This window comes from Asterias rubens, chromosome 8 (genome assembly GCF_902459465.1).
Source record: "Asterias rubens chromosome 8, eAstRub1.3, whole genome shotgun sequence".
NCBI lineage: Eukaryota > Metazoa > Echinodermata > Asteroidea > Forcipulatida > Asteriidae > Asterias > Asterias rubens.
In genome coordinates, this window is record NC_047069.1 from 5,535,127 (window position 1) to 5,558,386 (window position 23,260).

At 38.2% G+C, this 23,260-nt stretch overlaps 1 protein-coding gene across 6 annotated transcripts in view; it reads right to left on the reverse strand.

Annotated features, from left to right (window-relative positions):
- Positions 1–5,839: 5,839 nt before the first annotated feature.
- The window catches only part of LOC117293284 (arf-GAP with Rho-GAP domain, ANK repeat and PH domain-containing protein 1-like), a 74,648-nt gene continuing 57,227 nt past the window's right edge, over positions 5,840–23,260 (reverse strand). For 3 of the 6 annotated variants that reach the window (XM_033775524.1, XM_033775520.1, XM_033775521.1), the window contains 11 exons: positions 22,651–22,815; positions 18,913–18,996; positions 18,000–18,111; positions 16,889–17,007; positions 15,675–15,788; positions 14,659–14,741; positions 14,083–14,124; positions 12,900–12,963; positions 11,018–11,047; positions 9,226–9,279; positions 5,840–7,239 (listed from right to left, as the gene is read on the reverse strand). In XM_033775524.1, the coding sequence (XP_033631415.1) occupies positions 7,135–7,239; positions 9,226–9,279; positions 11,018–11,047; positions 12,900–12,963; positions 14,083–14,124; positions 14,659–14,741; positions 15,675–15,788; positions 16,889–17,007; positions 18,000–18,111; positions 18,913–18,996; positions 22,651–22,815 (972 nt within the window). In that variant the 3' untranslated portion in view covers positions 5,840–7,134. The remainder of the gene's footprint in view (positions 7,240–9,225; positions 9,280–11,017; positions 11,048–12,899; positions 12,964–14,082; positions 14,125–14,658; positions 14,742–15,674; positions 15,789–16,888; positions 17,008–17,999; positions 18,112–18,912; positions 18,997–22,650; positions 22,816–23,260) is intronic. The other 3 variants (XM_033775522.1, XM_033775523.1, XM_033775525.1) reach the window with 3 other exon arrangements.

Below are 23,260 nucleotides of genomic sequence, written 5' to 3' on the forward strand. Positions count from 1 at the left end.
CTACTCAAAATAATTGTTAGCATAAAACCTTACTTGGTAACGAGTAATGGGGAGAGGTTGATAGCGTAAAATATTGTGACAAATGGTTCCCTCAGAAGTAATGTAGTGGATTTCATAAAGAGGTAGGACTAATCTTATCTAGAGTTAGGATGAGTTACTCGTAGGACTATAGCCACACGTTTTGTATATAGGGGAGTATATTCCCCCCCCCCCCCCCAGTTACACCACTACCCCTATGTATGTCGGCTAATACTCTAAACCATTTCCCAGCCCTTTTTTAAGGGTAAAATATCATTTGATAATTAAAATCGATCGGAATGAATCTTACGAATGTGTTTAAGATGCAGCTACATGTACATCAACAATGTACGTTTTTTTAACTAATTAATAAATGTTAATATCTTACAATGCATCAAAGTTACAATTGGGTAATTTTACATTATAATTTAAATAATTGCAATTTTGCGTACAAATTCTGTTGGGATTTGATTTGTATAAATAGGATGGTTGATTACAAATTAATTAAATTGTACACATTCCAAACAATTGTATATTTGGTGTAAAAGAGTAGAAATGCAGTTGTGTTTTGTGGACCGTGCACTTGCAAAATAAAACAGTGATAAAGTTAACAATTTATAGACTGTGTCTATGAGTGAATGTTTAGTACCAGTGCCGAGTTGAAAGGAAACATATTCGTAGATTTTTTGTTAACATTCATTATTTGTTGGGTGTGGGTCGTGTATTTAATTATGATAACATTGGGTGCGTTCAATTAGCTTCCCCGGGTCGACCCTGCGGTGCTCATTCGGATGAGCCCCTGACAAGAGCTAATCGAACGATCACACTCGCTCTCTCATGGTGAGGTCATGCACCTCGGGCCAGCCCCCAGTGACCCCCTCCACAAGCGCGGCACTTGGGGCTGACCCGGCCGAGCCCCTGGAATGATGTCAAAGCTATTCGAACGCACCAGGGGCAGACCGTAGTCGACCGAGGGAAGTTATTCGAACGCACCCAATTTAAAATGTCAATGGAACAGGGATGGGCCAAGAACAATTTGTGATTGTTATATGAAAATGTGCAGGCCCTGTTTGTTCCCATTCCCCTGTAACTTTTTCAACTTTTCAACTAAAAACCCACAATTAAATGAGGTACTCTCTTAAGGGTTGTCAACCCTTTGGTGTCTATATAGTGGCGTGTCATGGCCGAGCGGTTAAGAGCACCGGATTTAAGCTCTGGTGTTTGATCAGCAGAGTGTAGGTTTGAATCCCGGTCGTGACACTTGCTACATGAAATTGGGGAGGTAGTGCTTTCTGCTCTACCGGCCAGGCTTCGGACTGATGATACCCAAGCCTACATCCATATGGACTGTAAAAGGGGTAACCCTGTTTCAGCCCTAGGAGTAGGTGGCAACGGCCTCTGGACAAAAATAATTGTAGCCCACACCTTGAAGTGGCCTTCAGGCCTTGTGTGTCTGGCGACTTGCATGAAAAAACACTTAAAAAAACCAGCTTGCACCAAAATGCCCACAACAGCCACAAGATCTGACCTACTTCCACAAACAAATCAGTGACAGTAACCGTTGTGTCCTGAAATTACATTTCTCAATATTTCCGATGTTTACTATAGTTTCTGTGTTTCTAAAAACAAAACAGAAGTTCTGTTTCATGTTTTTTTTTTTCCAGACACTTTTAGAAACAAAACTTGTGTCTAAAACTTAACAATATTAGCATTGGGCATGAAGAGATGATTATATACATGTACAGAAATTTTTATTTTTATGATTGGGATAAGGTTTAAATGTTAGGATACCACTCCAGTCATTGTCATGCGAAAACATAAACTGAATCTCGAGACAGTGTTTTTTATCAAACAATACCATTCTTTACTTGAACAGTTCATAAAGATCAAAGCATCAGTTGGGTCTGGCCAATCAATGTGCACCGCATTTTCTTACCCAGACATTATTTCTACACCAATAAGTTCACTTCAGGTTTCAAATACTTATACAACATAAAACATAACTTTGAATTGAATTATTGGTGACTCTTCAGTGCAATAGTCCTACATGTGCAATATATTTTAGGTATTCTGAAAGTGACAGTATCGTACATGTACAACTTTTTGCATACGTTACCAAAAAGTGTCATCGATTAACATAGCACAACTATCAAGATACAAATAATAGATGTTAAATTTGCATCGGGGATAAAGAATATTAATTTTGGTTGTTACCAATCGATGTTTGTAAGCGCTGTATAATCAGTACTTTTTCCCGAGTCCTGTGAAAAAATATCACAGTCATGTTACTCGGGTGGAGTTCAAACCCATGACCCTTGCAATTCTAGAGCAGTGTCTTACCAAATACATGTATAGACTACCAAGATTGCATGGTAGCTAGAGGCAGTTTGAATCCTATGTTTTCGCAGCGGGTACCAAAATTAATATAAATATACATGTTATCACAAGAGGGCATTATCACTCAAGAAATACCACATGTATTTACTACTGACTTTGGGATGTATCAAGGCAACACAAATCAGCAAGATACATTTTTGTTAGGTTAGAAAGACTTATTATTTTGTTATACAGAATTTCAAACAACTTAAAAAGCTTGAAATTTTAAGCTCAAAAAGCAGGCACTGAAAGAGTTAAATATTGGACACAGTTTTTATATTTTAATTTGCATGTCTTAAAATCTCCCCTGCACTCAACGCGAACACAAGCGCTAGCAATGGTGCTACAAAATCAGTATATAATTTGGGAGGCTAATCATCCTAACTGGCAGCTAAGAGCTGAATTGTAAAGGATGCGGCTACAACGTGTTCGAGACGCAGGCATGCAAGGGCGCCTTTGGTAGCCAGCCACATTATGGCCACAAAGCACAGCCAGAGATCGAAAGTGTTTGATTTCTTCCGAGGGAGGAAAATGGAAAACCCCTGTGGCACAGCAGAGAACCAATGCACAACTCACATATGGCCCTGGCTGGGTATCGAACCAGGGTCACCTTGGTGAGAGGCGAGTGCTTTACGCACAAGCAAAACATGCCACCCTGCAAATCAACCCATTATGCAAGTCATCTCAAATAGATTGATCTATGAACATCCAAGTTGAAAGTCAGCAAAAAATTTCCACCCGCAAAAGATTCGTTCTAATAAAATACGCATCTGAAACTAAGTTGGTATGTTTATAACTACATGAGCTTTATAATGTGGTGAATAAAAATACAAAAGACAGGCTTCAGCTTTAGCCCCTTAAAAGGGTCATCATGATTTATAATCTACATGACCCATAATAGTGTTCAATTCTCTACAATATAAATCATAATAACCACCGTCATAGGTGCTTTGGCGTATTTTGTTTTAGCATGGAGGAAGGAAGAGAAGGAGCTCGAACGAAGGGACTTCAAAAGCCGAACCCGTGGTACCGCGGTCGTTTAACGACACCTCGTAATCACCCACATACCTTATACAAACAATGGGCGACCTGGTGTATGTGAGTTTGCGCGTGCACACTTGGTTCTTCACTCAACTATGGTGTCGTATGTGGTATGGATATAATACAGAAAAAAACTGATAAAAATTGTGTACATATTCGCCCACCAAATCGAAAAAACACAATTGAATACCAACCACCCTCGTGTGCGTATACCCAAATTTTGAAGCACCGCTAGTGACAGGAAAGTCACAAAAAGTGTAAAAATATGTCATGATATTTCCGTTAAACATCAAAAACGGTAAATGAAAACGTGTATATTTACAATTCTTGATTCAACTTTACACAAAGGCAGCTGGAGGTCTCCTATTTTTTTCCACTGGTCAGACAGGGGCATTGTCACGGTATTCTTTTGTTACTCTGCGGGTCGTTCGAGCTCCTTCCTCCATGGTTATAGGCACTAGACACCTTTGCTTATTGTCAAAGACCAGTATTCTCACTTGGTGTTTCTAAACATGCATAAAATAAAAAAATTGTGGACTGAATTGGTCATCGAAGTTGCAAGTAATGAAATAAAAACTTTCCTGGTTGCACATTTTTATGTGCTTCAGGCTGAAGTCTTTTAATATTTGAGTGAGAAATAACTGCATTCTCAAAAACTAAATTACTTCAGAGGGAGCTGTTTTTCAAAATGTTTTAAACTATCAACAGCTCTCGATTGCTCGTTACCAAGTAAGCTTTTATACTAACAATTATTTTGACTACTTACCAAATGTGTCTCTGCAATTTTGAAAAAAACATTGGAACAGTTTCCTCTGGGGTCAGGAAGGAGCTAAGATTTGAACTTTTTGAATCATGGATGTTTGTTTTGTTCATCACCCTTTCAAAAGATACTTTCATGTTATTGATACAACATATTTGCTGGTTAAGTATAATATAATTTGCTGGTAAAGTATAATATTAAAAATCGGAGAGATTTCATAATCTATAAATAAGCAAGTTAATGTCGCTGTTAAGTTGTCTTTTTCTCATAAAGTACATATTCACAAATTTATATACAAATATTAAATAGAAAATAGTAATACTATGATATGAAGGGAAAAAAACAGCATCAGCAAAAATAATAATAATAAAAAAAAAAAGAATAAAGCCAACATTACCCTTTTTTATTGTTTTATTTGCAAATATATGATAATAGGTCTACCTTTCACGCTTTTGTAGGGCATAGCATAATCGACAATATTAAGGTAAATTTCGCAGCAAATCATTTGAAAGTCACCATTGCTGAACCTAGACATCCTACATCAATACATAATTGATCAATGTCAAAACTCAAAATCTCCCTCACTGAAATAGCAATTAGTAAAAGATAACACAACATTATATATAAACATAAATATATAGAGACATAAAAAATACAGTGTTGTTTTGCTGGTCAGAAAAGGAAAAAATCAAAAGGTACTCTTACATGTGTGTGCTCCATACATTAAATAGCCCCTTTATCATGTAAGTCTGTGATCTTCACGATTTTTGTTTCGTACCAATTCTGTAACGTTCCTTTACATATCCCCCCACTTAATCTACCCATCCACCAATTGGATGGAAACAGTTTACAAGGAAGAACATTCCATCACAGTAAAATAAAATATCAGCAATGAGTATTGCAAAGCGATGTACCTATACAACATTTTCCAAAATCTTTGTAACAAGAAAGTTCACATCGACATACATATATAACACGCACAAAGACTGCATAAATTATCAGCCTTTTTTTTATGTGACCAGAAATAAAACATGCAGTAGGCACACATGTTGTATTAAAGACATCTTATCTATCACTCTCATAATACAAAATTAACTGCATAAAAAAAAAACAATAAAATCTGTTGAACAAAATAAATCGAAAATAATGCATCTATGATTTCAATTTAGTCATTGTTAGTTAAGTTGCTTAAACAACCTGTCTCATAAAAGTTTCAGAAATTTCTCTTAAATATTCTCAGAGATAAAACTAACATAGACCAATCTAAATTAAAGACAATCTAACATTCGTTTTAAGCCATATACAAATTGATTGTGCGTGAGTTTTGAATGTGGTGCTCTTTAAAGGCAGTGGACACTATTGGTAATTACTCAAAATAATTATTAGCATAAACCTTTCTTGGTGATGAGTAATAGGGAGAGGTTGATCGTATAAAACATTGTGAGAAACGGCTCCCTCTAAAGTGCCATAGTTTTTGACAAAGAAGTAATTTTCCATGAATTTGATTTCGAGACTTCAGATTTAGAACTTGAGGTCTCGAAATCAACCATCTAAACGCACACAACTGCGAGTTTTTTTCTTTCATTATTATCTCGCAACTTCGATGACCGATTGAGCTCAAATTTTCACAGTTTAGTTATTTTATGCATATGTTGAGATACACCAACTGTGAAGGCTAGTCTTTGACAATTACCAATAGTGTCCACTGCCTTTAAGCCAACTTGAAAACAATCTTGAAATATGTGTATAGCTTTGAATTGTAAAGAAATGTTGCTAGTTTCGGAGTCATAGGCGTTCGATCAAGCGGGGGAACGAGTCAACTGCCCACCCAAACTGCTCAGTGTCAGTTCAGACATGGCCCTACTTTGCACGCCAAATTTTAGGCGATAAGCAATTTAACTCCCTAAAAAGCAACCATTGGGCAGAGAGTAGCTGCAAATGACGCCAGTGCATGGGGTCTGAAGCCAATGTACATCATTACTTTGTCAAAGAAAAATCTCTATTTAGATATTGCAGGATGATTATTTACACGGTTGCAGTAGCAAGATACATTTTATATACATATATACTTATACATGTTCAAGGCCAAAACAGATCTGCTTAAACACAAACAGTACCTAAGCACATTGTTGCTTAGCAGATTTAAGTTACCAGCCAAAATTCTGTGTCACATGTGTAATCTGAGAATAGAATCCTGCTTAGTTTTACTTAGCACAAACTTTGAAGACAAATGTTCAAATTTTAGCGACTTTTTGTTACAGTTGTGTCTCTGAAGCGCAATCAGATAGTCTAAAAATTCATTAATTAATCATTGACGCATGCCCGGTTGAACATTGACGCATGCCCAGTACGCATGCCCGGTTGAACAGACGGCATCCCGAGCAGAGATGGAAGGCCTCATGTCAATGCAGTATAATCCGATTGTTAAATTTTTGGCTGGCGTGTGACAGGAACAGGTCTTTGATTAGAGCATTGGGCACGAATCCATCTAAAGAGTTAACCTGTTCATTGTTTACAGTGCCCTTCCATCAGAACCACCTAACCATGACCACAGGGACTCTGTTAAACCACTCGCCGCACAATCCGCCCCAGCTTTGATGGGACAGAAAACTAGGAAGCCATGAGGGGGTCCTGTTAGCGCAGAACCGAATGCGACCAGCTCCTCAGAGGTCCCCAGTACGCTCGCAAAAAGTGGCATGTTGACAAGACTAGCACTAAACACACACAGACATTTGAATGGCATTTCATAAGTCTGCTGCTGCGTGTTGCATAAGAGTTTTATGCTATGGCAGCCTCCGGAGCAAAACTGCTTAAAGAGTTGAAGAAACATTTCTTATACACCAGACTGTACCTCCACTCTAAATATCACTTCGTGTTGTGTCAGAGTTTTGTGTTTTATGGCGCCCTCCGAAAGCAAAACTGCTCGTAGAAAACATTTCTTATAAATCGTCCACTGAAGACATTCTGGACTTTCTCCAGAAGCTCATTTTCCCGACGACACTGTTCAGTTGACGAGATTGGCGACTCGAAAAACTCTCATGTTCCTATCGGGAAAAAGAAACAAGTGTGTTGGGTTAGTACAACTTGAAAATTTATTATCAGCTTACACTGACAACGACAACTACGTAACACCTTCAACAAGTAGTTAATGTTGGACACTAATATTAACAAGGGTTTAGCCTTCGAGAAAGACTCTGCTCGGGTTGAAACGTCAGGCCACTATTTATATTTTTTTTTATAGTATTAACAACATAAACTTTGCAAATTCTCTTGACTGAGCATATCTGAGATAAATATATAATAATAACAATACAAATACTAATAATATAATAATAATATATATATAATAATAACAATAATATAAACAAAGATATCGTTATAAAAAGTGTACATTTATAATGCAATATGTATATGCCATAAATGACACCCCTGCAAAATATTATCAGATTTAGTGGAGCTTGTTAAAGGGAGTGGACACTGTTGGTAATTGTCAAAGACTAGCCTTCACAGTTGGTGTATCTCAACATATGCATAAAATAACAAACCTGTGAAAATTTGAGCTCAATCATTCATCGAACTTGTGAGATAATAATGAAAGAAAAAAAAATCGTCACACGAAGTTGTATGCGTTTAGATGGTTGATTTCGAGACCTCAAGTTCTAAATTTGAGGTCTCAAAATCAAATTCGTGGACAATTACTTCTTTCTCGAAAACTATGGCACTTCAGAGGGAGCCGTTTCTCACAATGTTTTATACCATCAACCTCTCCCCATTACTCAGTACCAAAAAAGGTTTTGTGCTAACACTTATTTTGAGTAATTACCAATAGTGTCCACTGCCTTTAAGAATGATTTAACTGGATGAAGCAACTATAAATACAACCCCCAGCAAAAACCCTTTATAAAGCGCTATATAAATGCAAGCTATTAATACTTATGATCTAGTATTAACAGATTGAAAGCAAAACAAGGACGCAAATGATCTTACACATTTACATTAATAAGCTATTATAAAATATTGAAAAACTGATTAATTTCAACATTTATCAATGGTTTGTCAGTACCAATACACCAGAGAAACCAATCCTTGGACTAGGACTTTCAAGTCCGGCTTACAACACTACTAATGCACACTGTTTACACTACAACATGATCCATCAAATGTTTAAGTGATTTCATTTTTTGTGTGTTAAATAAAAAACTGGACGATGAAAGTAAATTTCAATGACACAAGATTTGTTCTCTTTAAATAAGGAATGCTGCAAAGAAAATGAGAAGATGGTTATCACAGTATATTGGTCGAACGTCACAAGACTTGCAAGTATAACTGCATGAACAATTATTCTGGGCTCAACTTTCTGCAATTTGAAGAGAATTTTGTTTTTGATGGACATGCAAAGAAATCATGCAGTGACATACATAGAAATGACAATTTAATCAATAATAGTAGGAGAATTTACCAGATTAACATTTCTTACCATTTTAAAGTCGATTCTTTAAATAAAAAAAACAAAGTACGTTGTTTTTTTGAAGTGGCAACTTTTAAATATTAAAGGGCTGATATTCAATATGGAGGGGCTTATAATCAATGATGAGGGGCTGATAATCAGTACTGAGGGGCTGATAATCAATATTGAGGGGCTGATAATTGATAGTGAAGGGCTGGTAATCAATATTAAGGGGATGATAGTCAACATTGAGGGGCTGATTATCAACATTGAGGGGCTGATTATCAATATTGAGGGGCTGATTATCAATATTGAGGGGCTGATAATCAATATTGAGGGGCTGATGATTGATATTGACGGGCTGATAATCAATATTTAGGGGCTGATAATTGATATTGAGGGGATAATTATCAATATTGAGGGGCTGATGATTTGATATGGACGGGCTGATAATCTATTTAGAAGGGCTGATAATCAATATTTAGGGGCTGATAATTGATATTGAGGGGATGATAATCAATTTTGAGGGGCTGATAATCAATATTGAAAGGGTGATAATCAATTATGAGGGGCTGATACTTACTGATCTGAAGGATAATGCATGCGATGAGTATGTCACTGACGAAGGGTCAACTACCTGTAAATATCGAGCAGCCAGAAAGAACAGGGAAGATATGGGATGCAAGAAAGAATGTGTTTGTGGTTACCAGTGTGAATCTTGCGTCAAGATCAAGAAAGTGTACAAAGGATGATGCCATATTGCAACCAGTAAGATGTGCTATTATGAGCCTTGTCCTCGTCATGCAGTGACAATCGTGGTGCTTGAACATTATAACCCCTGCCTACTGTACCATTTATTTCATTCCTCAAACCATCTCAAATATAGCGCACCAAGCTGTACCAATCACAAGCACCAACTCTGCCCTCACAAGTACCCATCTACCCCTGGGTGGAGAGAGGCAAATATAGTCGGGTGTCTTGCTCAAGTGTCGTGATTGGGATTTGAACTCATCTACACATTACAGCTGTGTCTTGAGAGGGTTGCCACACCTTGTGACAACAAGCCATTTTCAGTAGCTTTATGTCTTATACACAACTCTGCCACACACTAGCCACGCAGCCAGCAGAAATATAACTTGCATGAGCTGTATGTCAAGCAGTATGAAGTAAAGGTTCTTGTATTTTTTAAAACCATTAGTGTGCATGACTGTGAATTTTGGCCCAGTGATCCATAGCCTAGGGAGGCTTTACTACCATGGCAAGGAGTTAAGGCCCCGTCACACAGACCTCGATACAACAAAAACAAGAACGTTAAAAATGTATGTCCTCGATTGGTTGAATACATGTAAGCGCGGGCGTATTCTGCTAGAGCAATTCTACCAATAGAATGCGTTCATTTGCATCGTTACCGTTATCGTTTTCGTTATCGCTGTAGTGTGACTTAGCCTCTACAGTCACAAAGTGCAAAACAGTTTTTAGTACAACCGTCCTGGACGAGGCTAGACGAGCTATGATAGTAGCTTTATCAAGCCAAGTCTGGTGCTTTCCACAGTTGTTGGCCACTAATGGTAACAGCCAGAGTGGGTTTCTGGGTGTCCTATGGAACCCTTTTGAGATTTTAGGCAGCTGTTTCATCTGCCATTCAATAAAACTTCCGAAGTGCCCCATTTTGAAATATTTTACTATAACATTGGCTAGCTGTAGCCTTAATCATGTATAGACCTCCAGTAAGCTAAACTAGCAGACCCTTGGTCGATGTCACTTACAGCATGGGAAGCTGGGGTAAGTGGACCTTCTGTGCTGCTGGGTACCAGTTAACCCAGCTTTGTAGGACAAGGCCGAACATTTAAATTATATTTTTCAGCAAATGATGAAAATGCAGAGAGAGTTTAGTTGAGTCTCGTTAGAAAAATGTGGAGGACACTAACCATGCACACAAATTAGATTAAAATTAATAATTGGTCACGCTTATTAAGCAGAAGGTTAAGGATGTTAAATATGACAAGAAACTTTCACAATTTTTGGCTGGTTAATACTTATCCAGATTATAGTGCACAGCTCTTCTCTAAATGTTAGTCTCTTAATGTCCATTATGCTTTCAGGCTTTTTAAAAACTGTGTTAACTCTGTATATCAGCGTCATTCCTCCACACTAAGGCTTGGGCGACTAGTGCGGCCACAAGTAAAACAAAAATAGTTGTGACTACCGCAAAAGTAGTTGTGACTACTGGGAATTAAGAATTAGTCGCGAGTATTTGAGGTGCGGCTAGTCGAGTGGTACATTTCACTAGTCACCCATAGGCTTACAACACAATTCAACCATTAAACTTTCCAGAGCATGTAGCTCTGGAGATAAAGCTTTAAATATATACATACAGCATTTCCCAAGTTACTGCTAGCTTCCTTCTACGCACACACAGCCCAAGATAAAAACAGCAAAGACAGAGCACGTCAAATGGAAGATAGATGGTGTATAAGAAGACAGAGAGAGAGAGAGAGGGAGGGGGAGGTTAGAGTGGAGTGAAGAAGCAAAAATACACGGTGATTTTTGGGGGGGTGCCAAGCTGTGAGATGAAAATATACAACTCATTCATTTTAATACAGACTTTGAGGCAATCTGTGGCAGCAGAAATACCTACCATATGTTTTTTCTTTTAGAACCGCTCCAAGCGATATTAACAAGGTGTTACCACAATTCCTCTTAGTTATACTTTCAACATAGACATTATCGTAAGTGGTCTGTATGCAAACGTTAGGGGTAATATGAGGTGCTTGCTGGTCTGGCTAGCAATCAAGTTTGATCGCTAGCGAGACCAGCATTCACCACATTCAACAGTTAGCTCTTGCGCAATGGGTATTTGCGAAAAAGTCTATGCAAAGTTCAAATCCTACTTAGATCAAGGTGCTTTACACCATCGACAATCACTGGTTTTCGTTTTACGGTATATACCAGGGTTAGGAGAAGCAATAATATTGTTAAGTGTCTTGCTAAAGGACACAACTGGGATTCGAACCTACACTCCTTTAGTTAGAGAACCACCCGAATGCTTGAATATTCTCCATGGTATTTCAACAACAAACTGTTTAAGACTTGGATAATGCCTGGCTTTGTGATTAGCAAATGCTATTTGGTCAAGAATATTATCATGAAGTCCTGAGATGGTGTGGAGGCAAGTCCAGTGCACCTTCATCCTGGCACCCCCGAGGGCACCAGCTTTAGGGTCCGCCTTCCTTAAGGCCCCAAGAAGATTAAATGCTCTTAAATACAATCTTAGTGCCCAGCTGTGATGTGTTTTTTTTGTGCATACTTGTGCAGAAACAAATCTGTAGTGAAATGGGTGAGTTATCGATGTATATTTGGTTTGCGGTATTACACCATGTGTGTAACAACTTGCCAGAACAAACTCTACCTGGAAAGTAGATACACACATGGTGGAAGTGTCGTGGCCAAGTGGTTAAGAGCACCAAATTCAAACTCTGGTGTTTCTGATCAGCAGAGGGTGGGTTTGAATCCCCAGCCAGGACACTCGTGTCCTTAAGCAAGACACTTAACCATTGCTTCGTCCTTCAAATGGGACGTTAAGCCGTTGGTCCCATGTGTTGTGTAACGCATGTAAAAGAAACCAGTGCACTTATTGAAAAGAGAAGGGGTTCGCCCCGGTGTTCCTGGCTGTGCACCTTGTAAACCCTTATAAGGTGTTAAATAATTTGGTCCAATCGGCAGCAAATTGCGCCACAGCACCTTGTAAAGCATTACATGGTGCTATCAGAATTAGGTCCCATAATTCAAAATGTAGTCCCACATCTGGCAGGAAGTACTGTATGTTACAGCGCCAGGAGCGTCACTGGGTGACAGACATGTGCGCTATATAAGAAGCAACAATTATTACTATTATTATTATTATTATCATTATTATTACCGCAAACCAAAAATATATAAATCTAAAATTGTCAGACTAAAGAACCGTTGGACTTACCAGCTGTCAAGAGGAGTGAGAGATCTTGTCTTTCTCAATCAAGCATTAATTTATTAGATATCAGATCAATTTGAATACACTATTTGTAGGTGCTCGTGAAGGATATGAGTTTCTCATGCAACAGCCCGCCTGTAATTGTCATGCACATGAGTATATGAAAACAAAGCAAGGGGAACTTCTTAAACCTAAACCTACTGGTGCTTATTGGGGGAGATTAACTATAGTAACGTTTGTAAGTTACCGTTACGGGAACTATGACTGTAGATTAGTAATAGCCTCACCTTTGATTTGAGAAGTCCGGCCAACCAGAAGTGGTACGAACCTTCACTGTCCAAACACATTGCTCTAAAATGATAAGTCATTTACATTAATGACTAAACTGTGCAAATCATGACAGAATAAAAATAAAAGATCCTATATAGCACAGAAGCCACCTAAAAAGGCGCCTAAGGCGCTTCATACATGTACAAATAAAAGTAAGAAGTTAGAAAAATACATAGTAGAAATAAAACTATACTGAAGAAATAAAAGTTAGCCAAACAGTACAGCAATATGTAAAATACAAGCAATGACAGGAGGATACCATCAAAAGGTTACTTTATAAAACTACTGAAGAATTTTAACTTTACACGAAAGTCCTTTAAAAGTACAGTAGAATTAAGTTTAAGCAAATGTTTGACATTAATAACATGTCAGTGACACAATCCTTTAATCCTTTCAGCGTGAATTTTACTATAATATGCCTCTGGTAAAAAGTATGCTGCAATGCATCTTGGAATTTAAAAAATTAGTAGCGACTATTGTCCAGGTGGCGTCTATTCGAGGCGCCAAGTGGTAAATTTGACAAGTCGCTCAGGCTCAGTAGACAGGGATCAGACACAAGTTTACAACCTGGGAAGCGGCAGGAGAGAGATCTTAACGGGTATGCGTCATCATCATGCATCTTTAGTGATGACCCCCCCCACCCTTCACACCCCCTCCATTCCGTGCACTCTTTTCATGACCATGAAAATGTTGAAACCTTAAAGGCAGTGGACACTATTGGTAATTTTCAAAGACCTGCCTTAACAGTTGGTGTATCTCAACATATGCATAAATTAACAAACCTGTGAAAATTTGAGCTCAATCGGTCATCGAAGTTGCGAGAAAATAATGAAAGAAAAATAACCCTTGTCACACGAAGATGTGTGCGTTTAGATGGTTGATTTTGAGACCTCAAGTTCTAAATCTGAGGTCTCGAAATCAAATTTGTGGAAAATTACTTCTTTCTCGAAAACTATGGCACTTTAGAGGGAGCCGTTTCTCACAATGTTTTATACCATCAACCTTTCCCCATTACTTGTCACCAAGAAAGGTTTTATGTCAATAGATATTTTGAGTAATTACCAATAGTGTCCACTGCCTTTAACGCCCAAGGTGTGCCAGATAAAATACCCCAAAAGGTGAAGCTTACACAATACTCACTTCAATCCCTCTTCATTGTTGACCGTGAACGATATACCCCATCTGCAAAGAAACAACAACACATTCAATAAGAGTCTACATGTATAATGACAAAAAAGGTTTAAATATCCGCTCAAGATCTTAGGAAGTACACACTTTGCAGAATTCTGAGGTAAGCCAAAATTGTTGCTGTTTGATATTGATGCAAAGATAATAAATCGCTCTAGTACATGCTGCCAACAATTAGGATTTTAACTGACTCTAGCTACCGGGCAATCTTGGTGGACTAGTGGTAAGACATCTGCTGCAGCAATGCAAAGGTTTGAACCCCAAATGAGTGATTTGCCTGTGCAGCTTTTTTTTTTTTTTTTTTTTTTTCACAGAACTAGGAAAAGTACTGAATACACAGTGCTTAATACACATCAGTGTGAAGGGTAAAACAAATTACTTTCTTTATCCTCAATGCAAAATTATCAGAAGATTAATCACATAGTATCAGTGCATTATATTCATACCATGAAGTCTGCACTTTACTTGGAAGAAGAATATCATTCAGAATATTTGAGAAATAATAAAAGAAAGCCTGGAATAACTTACTGAGTTGGAGGAGATCTCTTCCTCTCTACTCCTGTGTATATCTTCATATCAGCAACTTTCCACACATAGGAGACTGTTGAACTCTGTTTAATAATAATGATAACAATAATATTAATTATAAATTCTCATATAGCGCATTTCACAATAACCATATCGATGCGCTTTACATTAGTGCCCTGGTCATTGGGCCAATAACATCCCTATAATCTTTCTCAGCTCCCTGGGGAGTATACAGCCCCGAGCTGGCGTAGCAACCAAAGGTTTTTTCAACACAATATCAACCTCTACCCTCGCAGGTACCATTATATACCCCCGGGTAAAGAGAAGAAATTAAAGTAAATGTTCTTGGTCAAGGACACAAGTGTAACAACCGGGGTTCGAACCCACACTCCGGGGACTTAACCACCAGAACTTGAATTCGAAGCTCTTAACCACTCGGCGATGACACTCTGTTTAAAATAATAATAGTAAGACACTACTCGAGCGTTATATTTAAAACCTTATGCTTAAGTAAATGTAGGGCGTCCTCGCCTCGAGGTCAAAACGAGGTTGTTCAATGGACAATCCTGTGCATCTTTGTTTCATCATCAAATTTCTTATAAGATGGTGGCTGGGTTCAGAGAAGTCAATGTATAAGGTCTATTGTCTATGACACAATGGCACCACACTCCGCTGGCCCCGCATATAATAAGTGAGCATTTTGAGATTCCAAGTATCATGGCAGATTATAAGTCGTGGCTCACTGCTGAGGTTTTACGATTCACAGTAAATGCAAACTCGAAAGAGAACAAGACAAATCTGGGAGCTTGTTATGAGAACATTTGCTGTCTTTCCTTTGTAAACAACCAATATGCAACAAATAGAAATTTGGTTGGAAATCCTATTTTAATCAAGAAAAAAATGTCATGCTAAGCAAATTTGTGTGCTTAGCAGCTCTATGAAATTGGGCCCAGGGGCAATGGAGGCCATGACCTGCATGTAATTCCAGGCCTCTACCTCTCAGCAGCTCAACCTACCTTTTCCTTGTAGCAGGTCACCATGTTGTGCTCAAGTCCAAACGTGTACTTTTTAAAGCTCTTTTTGCTCTCGCTGAATTTCACAAGATCCGACAGGGTGGCCTGATCCATATACTGAGGACAGAAAAAATTAAGCGTGTCACATTTTAATACTAAATAAGCCATTTGTGGGTTAAATTTTAAGTCTTGTACAATTATTTGCCTAGTCCTAACTCCTCAGACTATAGACCATGTGAACCTTGTTTACATTAAGTGTGACCTTGTACATTCTTTGAGTATTCTGGCAGGCAAGATACTACACTGGTTGTAAGGGAAAGTTGACATTTTGTGTCATAATTCCCGCATAAAACCAATAGTTATGAAAGTAAAAGCTGGCTAAGTTTTTAGATGGCCCCCTTTCATCACATCAAAAGTTGTTTAGAATAAGACAGTGCAATCTACATATAATATAAGATTTTGTTTTCTTCCATTGAGCTGTGTACAAATCATGCCAGCAGGAAGTCCAGGCTCTTTTGTAAACATGTGATGTCACAGGTCACATCGTCTATAGAAACAGTTGCTATGTCAAATGGTTCAGGGCAAGCTTTTGTATAGCAACCTCCAGATGGGCAAACCCTGGTACACAACTCTAAAAGCCCAGGCTCTGTGGCTCTACCATAGAGCTATATATATTGACTAGAGCGCTAACTTGCTCTGCGTTTTAAAGCCACCCTGGGCGCAGACATGTTTGATGTGTTGCGTGACTACGGAATGATTTTAATTCACATTGGCGCGTTTTTTTTTTACAGTCGGCGTGTGCGCTTACGTACGCAACTTTCCATTCGCGTCTGTCCGCGCTACGAAAACCGTAAGTTTGACTTGATTGAGGTACTTAAAAAAAAGTATACGCGCCTTTTAAACATGACGCACATAACGCTCGCAGTTTGTACGCTCATCAGCAGATTGTGTGTTCACATTTGCTGCATTTTTTGGTTCGATGAAACATAGAAAAGAACAAACGCACTATCATGCAAATAGCCGTACAATTGCCGTACAAAATTTCAAGCTTTTGTATTGGTTTGTACATAAACATGGATGCGCCACACGGCTTCATAACTTTTGTGCATGTATAACGGGGTGTTAGCGCTCTAGTCAATATATATAGCTCTATGGGCTCTACTGTAAACATGTGATGTCACAAGTAACATGGTCTAGCAATTTGGTAATCCATTTACCGGTTTGATCTTTTCCACGAGTGAGTTGTGTTTGATACAGATGTAGTTGTCTGCTGCCATCGTTTGATTCCAGGCTAGAATCTGTGGTAAGACTGTCTCATATCCGTGGATCAAACGCTCTGAAACATAACAATATAACTGTGATTGGAATGTGTATTCTTTGTGCTGCAAAATACCAGCTGGACCCAATAATGGGTCTCACGCTTACCACGGAATTCTGCGCTTTCTGATGCAACCAAAGGTGTTAGTTTTAATCCAGTAGTTGTCCATTGGCTCATCTGCTTCCCGCTGAATTCTGCGCTTTCGATCACCATTCTTGCTTGCACAGCAAGCGCCAAACTTATGCGCTAGCTGTGCAAGCATAGAATGCCAAGTAACCTGGAGTACGCACAAGTCAATAATTCCTGCTACCCTGTGAAATATGTTGATAAGGGCATTCCCCTGCTTCCGCAAACCCTGATTCTTTGCTTACGGTAAGCAGAGCCATGAAATTGGGCCAGATAGGCACAAGTGTGAGGGTACATCTGCTACAGAAGGTGCCACCTTTTGGAACGGCAAGGATAGTGTGAAAGACCCTTGTGATCTAACGCTATGTAACGTAGCAATAATCGAGGAGTTATCGGCACAAAGGAAAGGACATAGATGACTTGAGGAGTTATAGGGAACGTTACAGAATTGGCAAGAAACAAAAACCGTGAAGATCACAGATTTACATCAAACTTATATGGTCAAATGATCCCTTGAAATATTTCTGTCTGAAATGTCATATTTGATGTGATATAAATATTCTTATTTGCCGTTTGGAGTTTACCGCTCAGGGAGCGTTTTTTTCATTTTTGTTTTTGCATTGATGTCATGCAAAATGTGTAATTGGTTTTTCACAATTTTCTTTTGATCCAGATGGTCGATCTATCTCAAACTTCTACAGGTTTATGTATATGGTGGATTACATAACGTGCTACCGCCAGTAACTGTTTTGTTAGCAAAACCAATTCTGTAATGTTCCTTTAACGAGGCAAATAAAATGTCATATTTTGTTTGCATGCTGATAAAATGAAATAGCACAAAAATTATTATATCAATGATAATAATAGTAACTTAAAGTATTTACGTAATTCTCCCTTAGCGATGACCTCAAACATTGCCCAACTGCCATCATCAATCTGTTTCTGTTGCTCCAATGCTATCCTGACAATCTCTTCTGCTGTGTGATCCATTGACATCTGTGGGAACAATTGAAAAACATTTTAACAACTTACTTCAGGGAACAGAAAATAGAATTAGCTATTGCAAACTTCTTACCAACCAATATAATTACACAAAAAGAAGTAATGGCTGGACGATTCGGCCCTAGCAGACCCGCGAGAAAGACTCTGCTGAAGGCACTGGACACTATTGGTAATTACTCAAAATAGTTTTAAGCATTTGGTAGCGAGCAATGGAGAGCTTTTGATAGTGTAAAACATTGTGAGAAATGGCTCCCTGTGAAGTAACATAGTTTTAGAGAAAGAGGTAATTTCTCACTCAAATATTAAAAGACTTCGGGCCTGAAGCCTTTTATAAGGCATCTGAAAGCACACAAATTTGTGCAACAAGGGTGTTTTTTCTTTCAAAGCTATTTCTCACAATGTTTTAATCTATCAAAAGCTCTCCATTGTTTGCTTCTCTTGTAAAATCGATGACCAATTGAGTCTAAATTTTGACAGAATAGTTATTTGATGCATATGTTGGGATACACCAAGTGAGAAAAGACCGTATTGAATATGACGTCACCGTTCAAATATTTGCCCTACAAGATGGCGTCTGTGTGCGTGTGTGTGTGCGTGCTTGTGCCATAGAAATCCAAACTGGGAATTCTGGGTGCTGGGTGTTTCTTTGATGTACACGTTTAGATGCACATACGGTTTGACCTACAAGATGGCGACTTTCATAGCAGCATAAGGGGTTATTCAATACGGTCTCTGACAATTATCAAAGGTGTCCAGTGCCGTAACCTACATGTATTTGTTGGCAACTTTTATTACCTTAATATTGATGCTGTTTGTATTTGCTGGTTCTCTCTTGCCCATGAAAATCTCCACCATGATCAACTGCTCATCAGCAAACGCCTGCGAAATCAAAATACCCAAAATAATATTAATACATAAACAAACTATATTTGAGATATAGTAATAACAAGTTAGGCCTATGTAGTTTACTTGACTTTGTTTTGTATAACCTTGACTACCTCTTTAATAATTACTGTATATTGTAATTGAACCTATTGTGTACTGTACATTCAAAAAAAAATAATACTTATATGAAATAAACCAATAGTATTAAAAAGTAATAATATTAAATCTGCACACAAAATATTTGTACAAATATGTCAGTGTAAAATAAGTATCAAATTAAAGTAATTGACTAGAGAGGATGACTAGAGCAAGGTAGTCGAAACATTGAGACAGATTTAAGAACTGACTCTGCGGTAGTACAGTTAATCACGATCCTATAAGCTAAAGTAGTAGTCCCAGCCTATTTTCTATACCATCCGCCCGGGTAATAGTTTTTTTTTTAAAGCAGGACAGTTTGTTTTTTTAAACTGTGAAGTCTTCCGAACCCCAGAACATCTATTACTTGACAGTAGAATAAAGCAAGACAGTTCTCTAAGAACAAACTCTACCTGGCAAGTAGATACACACATGGTGTTACCACAAACCAAATATATAAAGTATCAAATTGCTCATCATTGCTCCTCATTATTATAATACAGCATATATAGGCCTACAGCGCTGAAAATCATTTAAAACAAAACAATGCTTCTAAGGCTCTTTGCAAAATAAAACATTCAGGAAAGAATCACAGTAATAAGCACTGGCAAAAATACATATAAAATTTCACACATGAAACTGGAATAGTTACGAGAAACAAATTTTTGTAATACAATGAACCAGAATGAGAAATACAACGTTCTCCTGAGTCAACGCCAAGGAAACTAGTTTGGCCACTTCCAACGCCTCAAAAACACTTGGGAAAGAATCACAGTTATACAAGCACAGGTACAAAAGCAACATGTACCATTTCACACATAAAACTGGAATAGTTACGAGCAAGAAATCTTGCAATAGAGTGAGTCAAGAAGTACAAGAACAAATGCATGTGTAAAATGCACATTAAAAGTCTCCATACACATCATACAAATCACAAGCTATAAGAATAACAAAATTTTTTAGAAAATATCTGCACAGTCAACAATATGATAAATTCAGAGTCAAACAAAAGAAAATAACTGCATAGTAAATAACATGATAAAAATATAGTAAAAACAATAGAAAATTGCCAAGTCAACAATATGATAAACATAGATTAAAACAATAGAAATTAATTGCAAAGTCATCAATATGGTAAATTCAGAGAAAGAAAGAAAAAAAAACAATAGAAAATATTTGCACAGTCATCAAAATGATTAATACACAGTTATTATGATTACCATGACAGATCACTAAAACAGTTTCATTAAAATATTTAATATAAAGTTACTGCGTTGACACTTCTGTAAAAGATTTACCGTAATTTTCGGATTATAAACCGCGCGGCGTATAAACCGCACTTCCTCAAAATATACAAAAAATATTTAGGTGTCGGCGTATATGCCGCGCGGCGTATAAACCGAGATCAAAATAAAAAAAAAAAAACATGAAAAAACTAACCTCAAAACACGGAAGTAAAGTACGCAAACCTGCCGCGTTACGGGTGATTTTTTTATCTCACACTATCAGTCCTGAGTTATATTTTTTTTCCATCAACAACCCTTTTCAAGAATTTGTTGACCATATGTTTGAAAACTTCTTTGGCAACAAACTCTCCGTGAATCAAAGATCGGCCGACAACGCACGCCGAGAAACAGTTGAACTTTGCCCTGCATCGCATCGCCCTCTGTTGACAAAAGTTGTTCACGTTTGATTAGACTGGGCCCCGAGCCTCAAAGCGTGGGTCAAACGTTCAAGCTCCCCGTTGTACAATGGGCAGCCGCTCTACTCGATCCGTCCGAAGTTTAGCCAAGATTTCATGAATGGAACTATCGCTGGCCAATCAACAATGGCCAATCATCAAACGGCCAATCACCGCATGCCTGAACACATAGGGGCCGTGCTTGTTTGCGTCCTCTTTGTGGCGATGTGCAGTGACAGGCGGGCGGCACATCAGTCACTCCAGTCAGTCTTGTATAGTTGCCGCAATGTGGGAGTTGCGTCGTAATTAAAGTTGAAATGTATTGAAGTTTACACTATTGATCGTATTTGAAATGATCTATTATAGGATAGCATTATTTTTGTAAGCTGGCAGCACCCCCTTTGCGGGACCACATAATTGTTTGTGTTGGATAATTATTGATGAAGTTACAACTGAAAATACGTTTATTGTTGTGATACTGAAAAAATCCAATAACAATTTTAAAAATTGACAAAGTTAAATCCTACTTTATTTGTAGGTAAGTGAGTTCGTGTTGCAATAAAAACTAGCTTCAGACAGTGCGTGGACCATCGTTTTAACATAGGATTCGTCTGCAGAAGCAGTGAGTGATAAAGAAACAGTGCGAAGATTTATATCCAAGGAATCCTTTGCCTTCCGTTTTGTTTAAATAGAAAATAGACAAAACCAAAACCAAACAGTCCTTTTCAGGGCTACCACAACACAAACGAGAGTATTGTCTATGAGTGTTGTTTCTGTTTACAATGTACATTATATAGGAACATTTTTTAAACATGCACAATTCCTTTATAAAACATATTGTATAGCGGTGGTAATGAAACAAAATGCGCTACCTTATTGTTTGCGTTATCACAAGGACAGGGGATTCACTTTTATTAAACATTGGAGTAGACGGGAAATAAGGTTGAAATGGGTCTTTCAATAAGGGAATTAAAGAAAAGTGGTTGGCCGGTGTTTCTCCCTCCCTTTTATTATTGTAGTCCCACAACGAGGATCGACAACAGATATTGCAACGACGGACGGGCGGACGGACGTAGCGTGTGTGTGGAGTAATGTATCCTGCAGCGTGCACATTAAGCACATGTACACACATGCGAGTTCGTAAAGCTAGCAATCTGTTAAATGCGCTGCTCAATCTCGAGATTGCACAACAGATGTTGGTGGCACCGTAATGAGCGATGTTCGCCGACGGGTTGCGCTACGCCCTCGCATTTGCGCCGCCTGGAAATAAAATTCCCAATGTTACTGGACTCAACAATCAGGGCAGGTTGAACACGTTTTGTTTGATCCCCCGAAGCGGCATAGTTCTTTGCGTACGTCCATTCACCATTCTGCTGTTGCGTTGTGCGTGGTTGAGCTGAAGAAACCGCTGGCTGACACGAGTGTAGCCTGGATGTCAGTATACAAAGATCGTGGGATCGTGAGATCGTACACACTTCCAAAACATAAGTTCAACGTAGATTCAACATAAGCAATTTGCAAAATAGAACACGTAGAAAATAAATTCAATCATTTATTTTGTTATGCAAGTTCGCCCCTAACAAGTCTAAAGCCACTCTCAGTATGGTGCTACAAGAGAAAATAACTCAGGGGAGCTGAAGGTAGGAATTGATATTCCTCTAAAAACAGTCTATATTGTAGGATGGGGAGAAACATGCACCAGGCAAGGAGTTCCAAAGAGATGCAGTACGTGGAATAAAGCTGTTGGAATAGCTCCTTATTCTACATCTCAGCAAATCAAGAGTGAATAGGTGAGAAGAAGTGAAATGTAAACAATTTATAAATGGGGTTACCTCGGATGCTCGTGCAGCCTTGATTTTTTCCAGCCCTTGCTGGTATTTCAGTTCTTTCTCCCGTTCTTTGGCCATCTCTTCATCTGACACCCCGAAAAGCCACGCATAGTACGTCAGCAGGTCGGCTATGACTGCAATCTCATGCTCAGCATGCACATAAGTTGACTGGAGTGGAGCAAAATGAAGAGAGGAAAAAAAGTTATAACCTAGCTTGTTTGAAATGCATACAAAGGTGAGGGTCATTACCATATACTGTTTCAGGCATTTAATTTTTTTTTTTAAGGAGTACCCCATGACAAACAAGCATAATATCCCTTAGGGATAGCTAAGTGCTCATTTCAACAGACCAACCTACGATAAAAATCAAGAAGAAAAGAAAGGAAATAATGGTTATTGGCCAGTGATTAAAATTGATTGGTTCTGACAGCCAAAACACACTCCAGTATTAAAGGCAGTGTGGACACTATTGGTAATTACTTAAAATAATGATTAGCGTAAAACCTATACTTGGTAACGAGTAATGGGGAGAGCATGAAAGTATAAAACATTGTGAGAAACAGCTCCCTCTGAAGTGACGTAGTTTTCGAGAAAGAAGTAAATTTCCATGAGT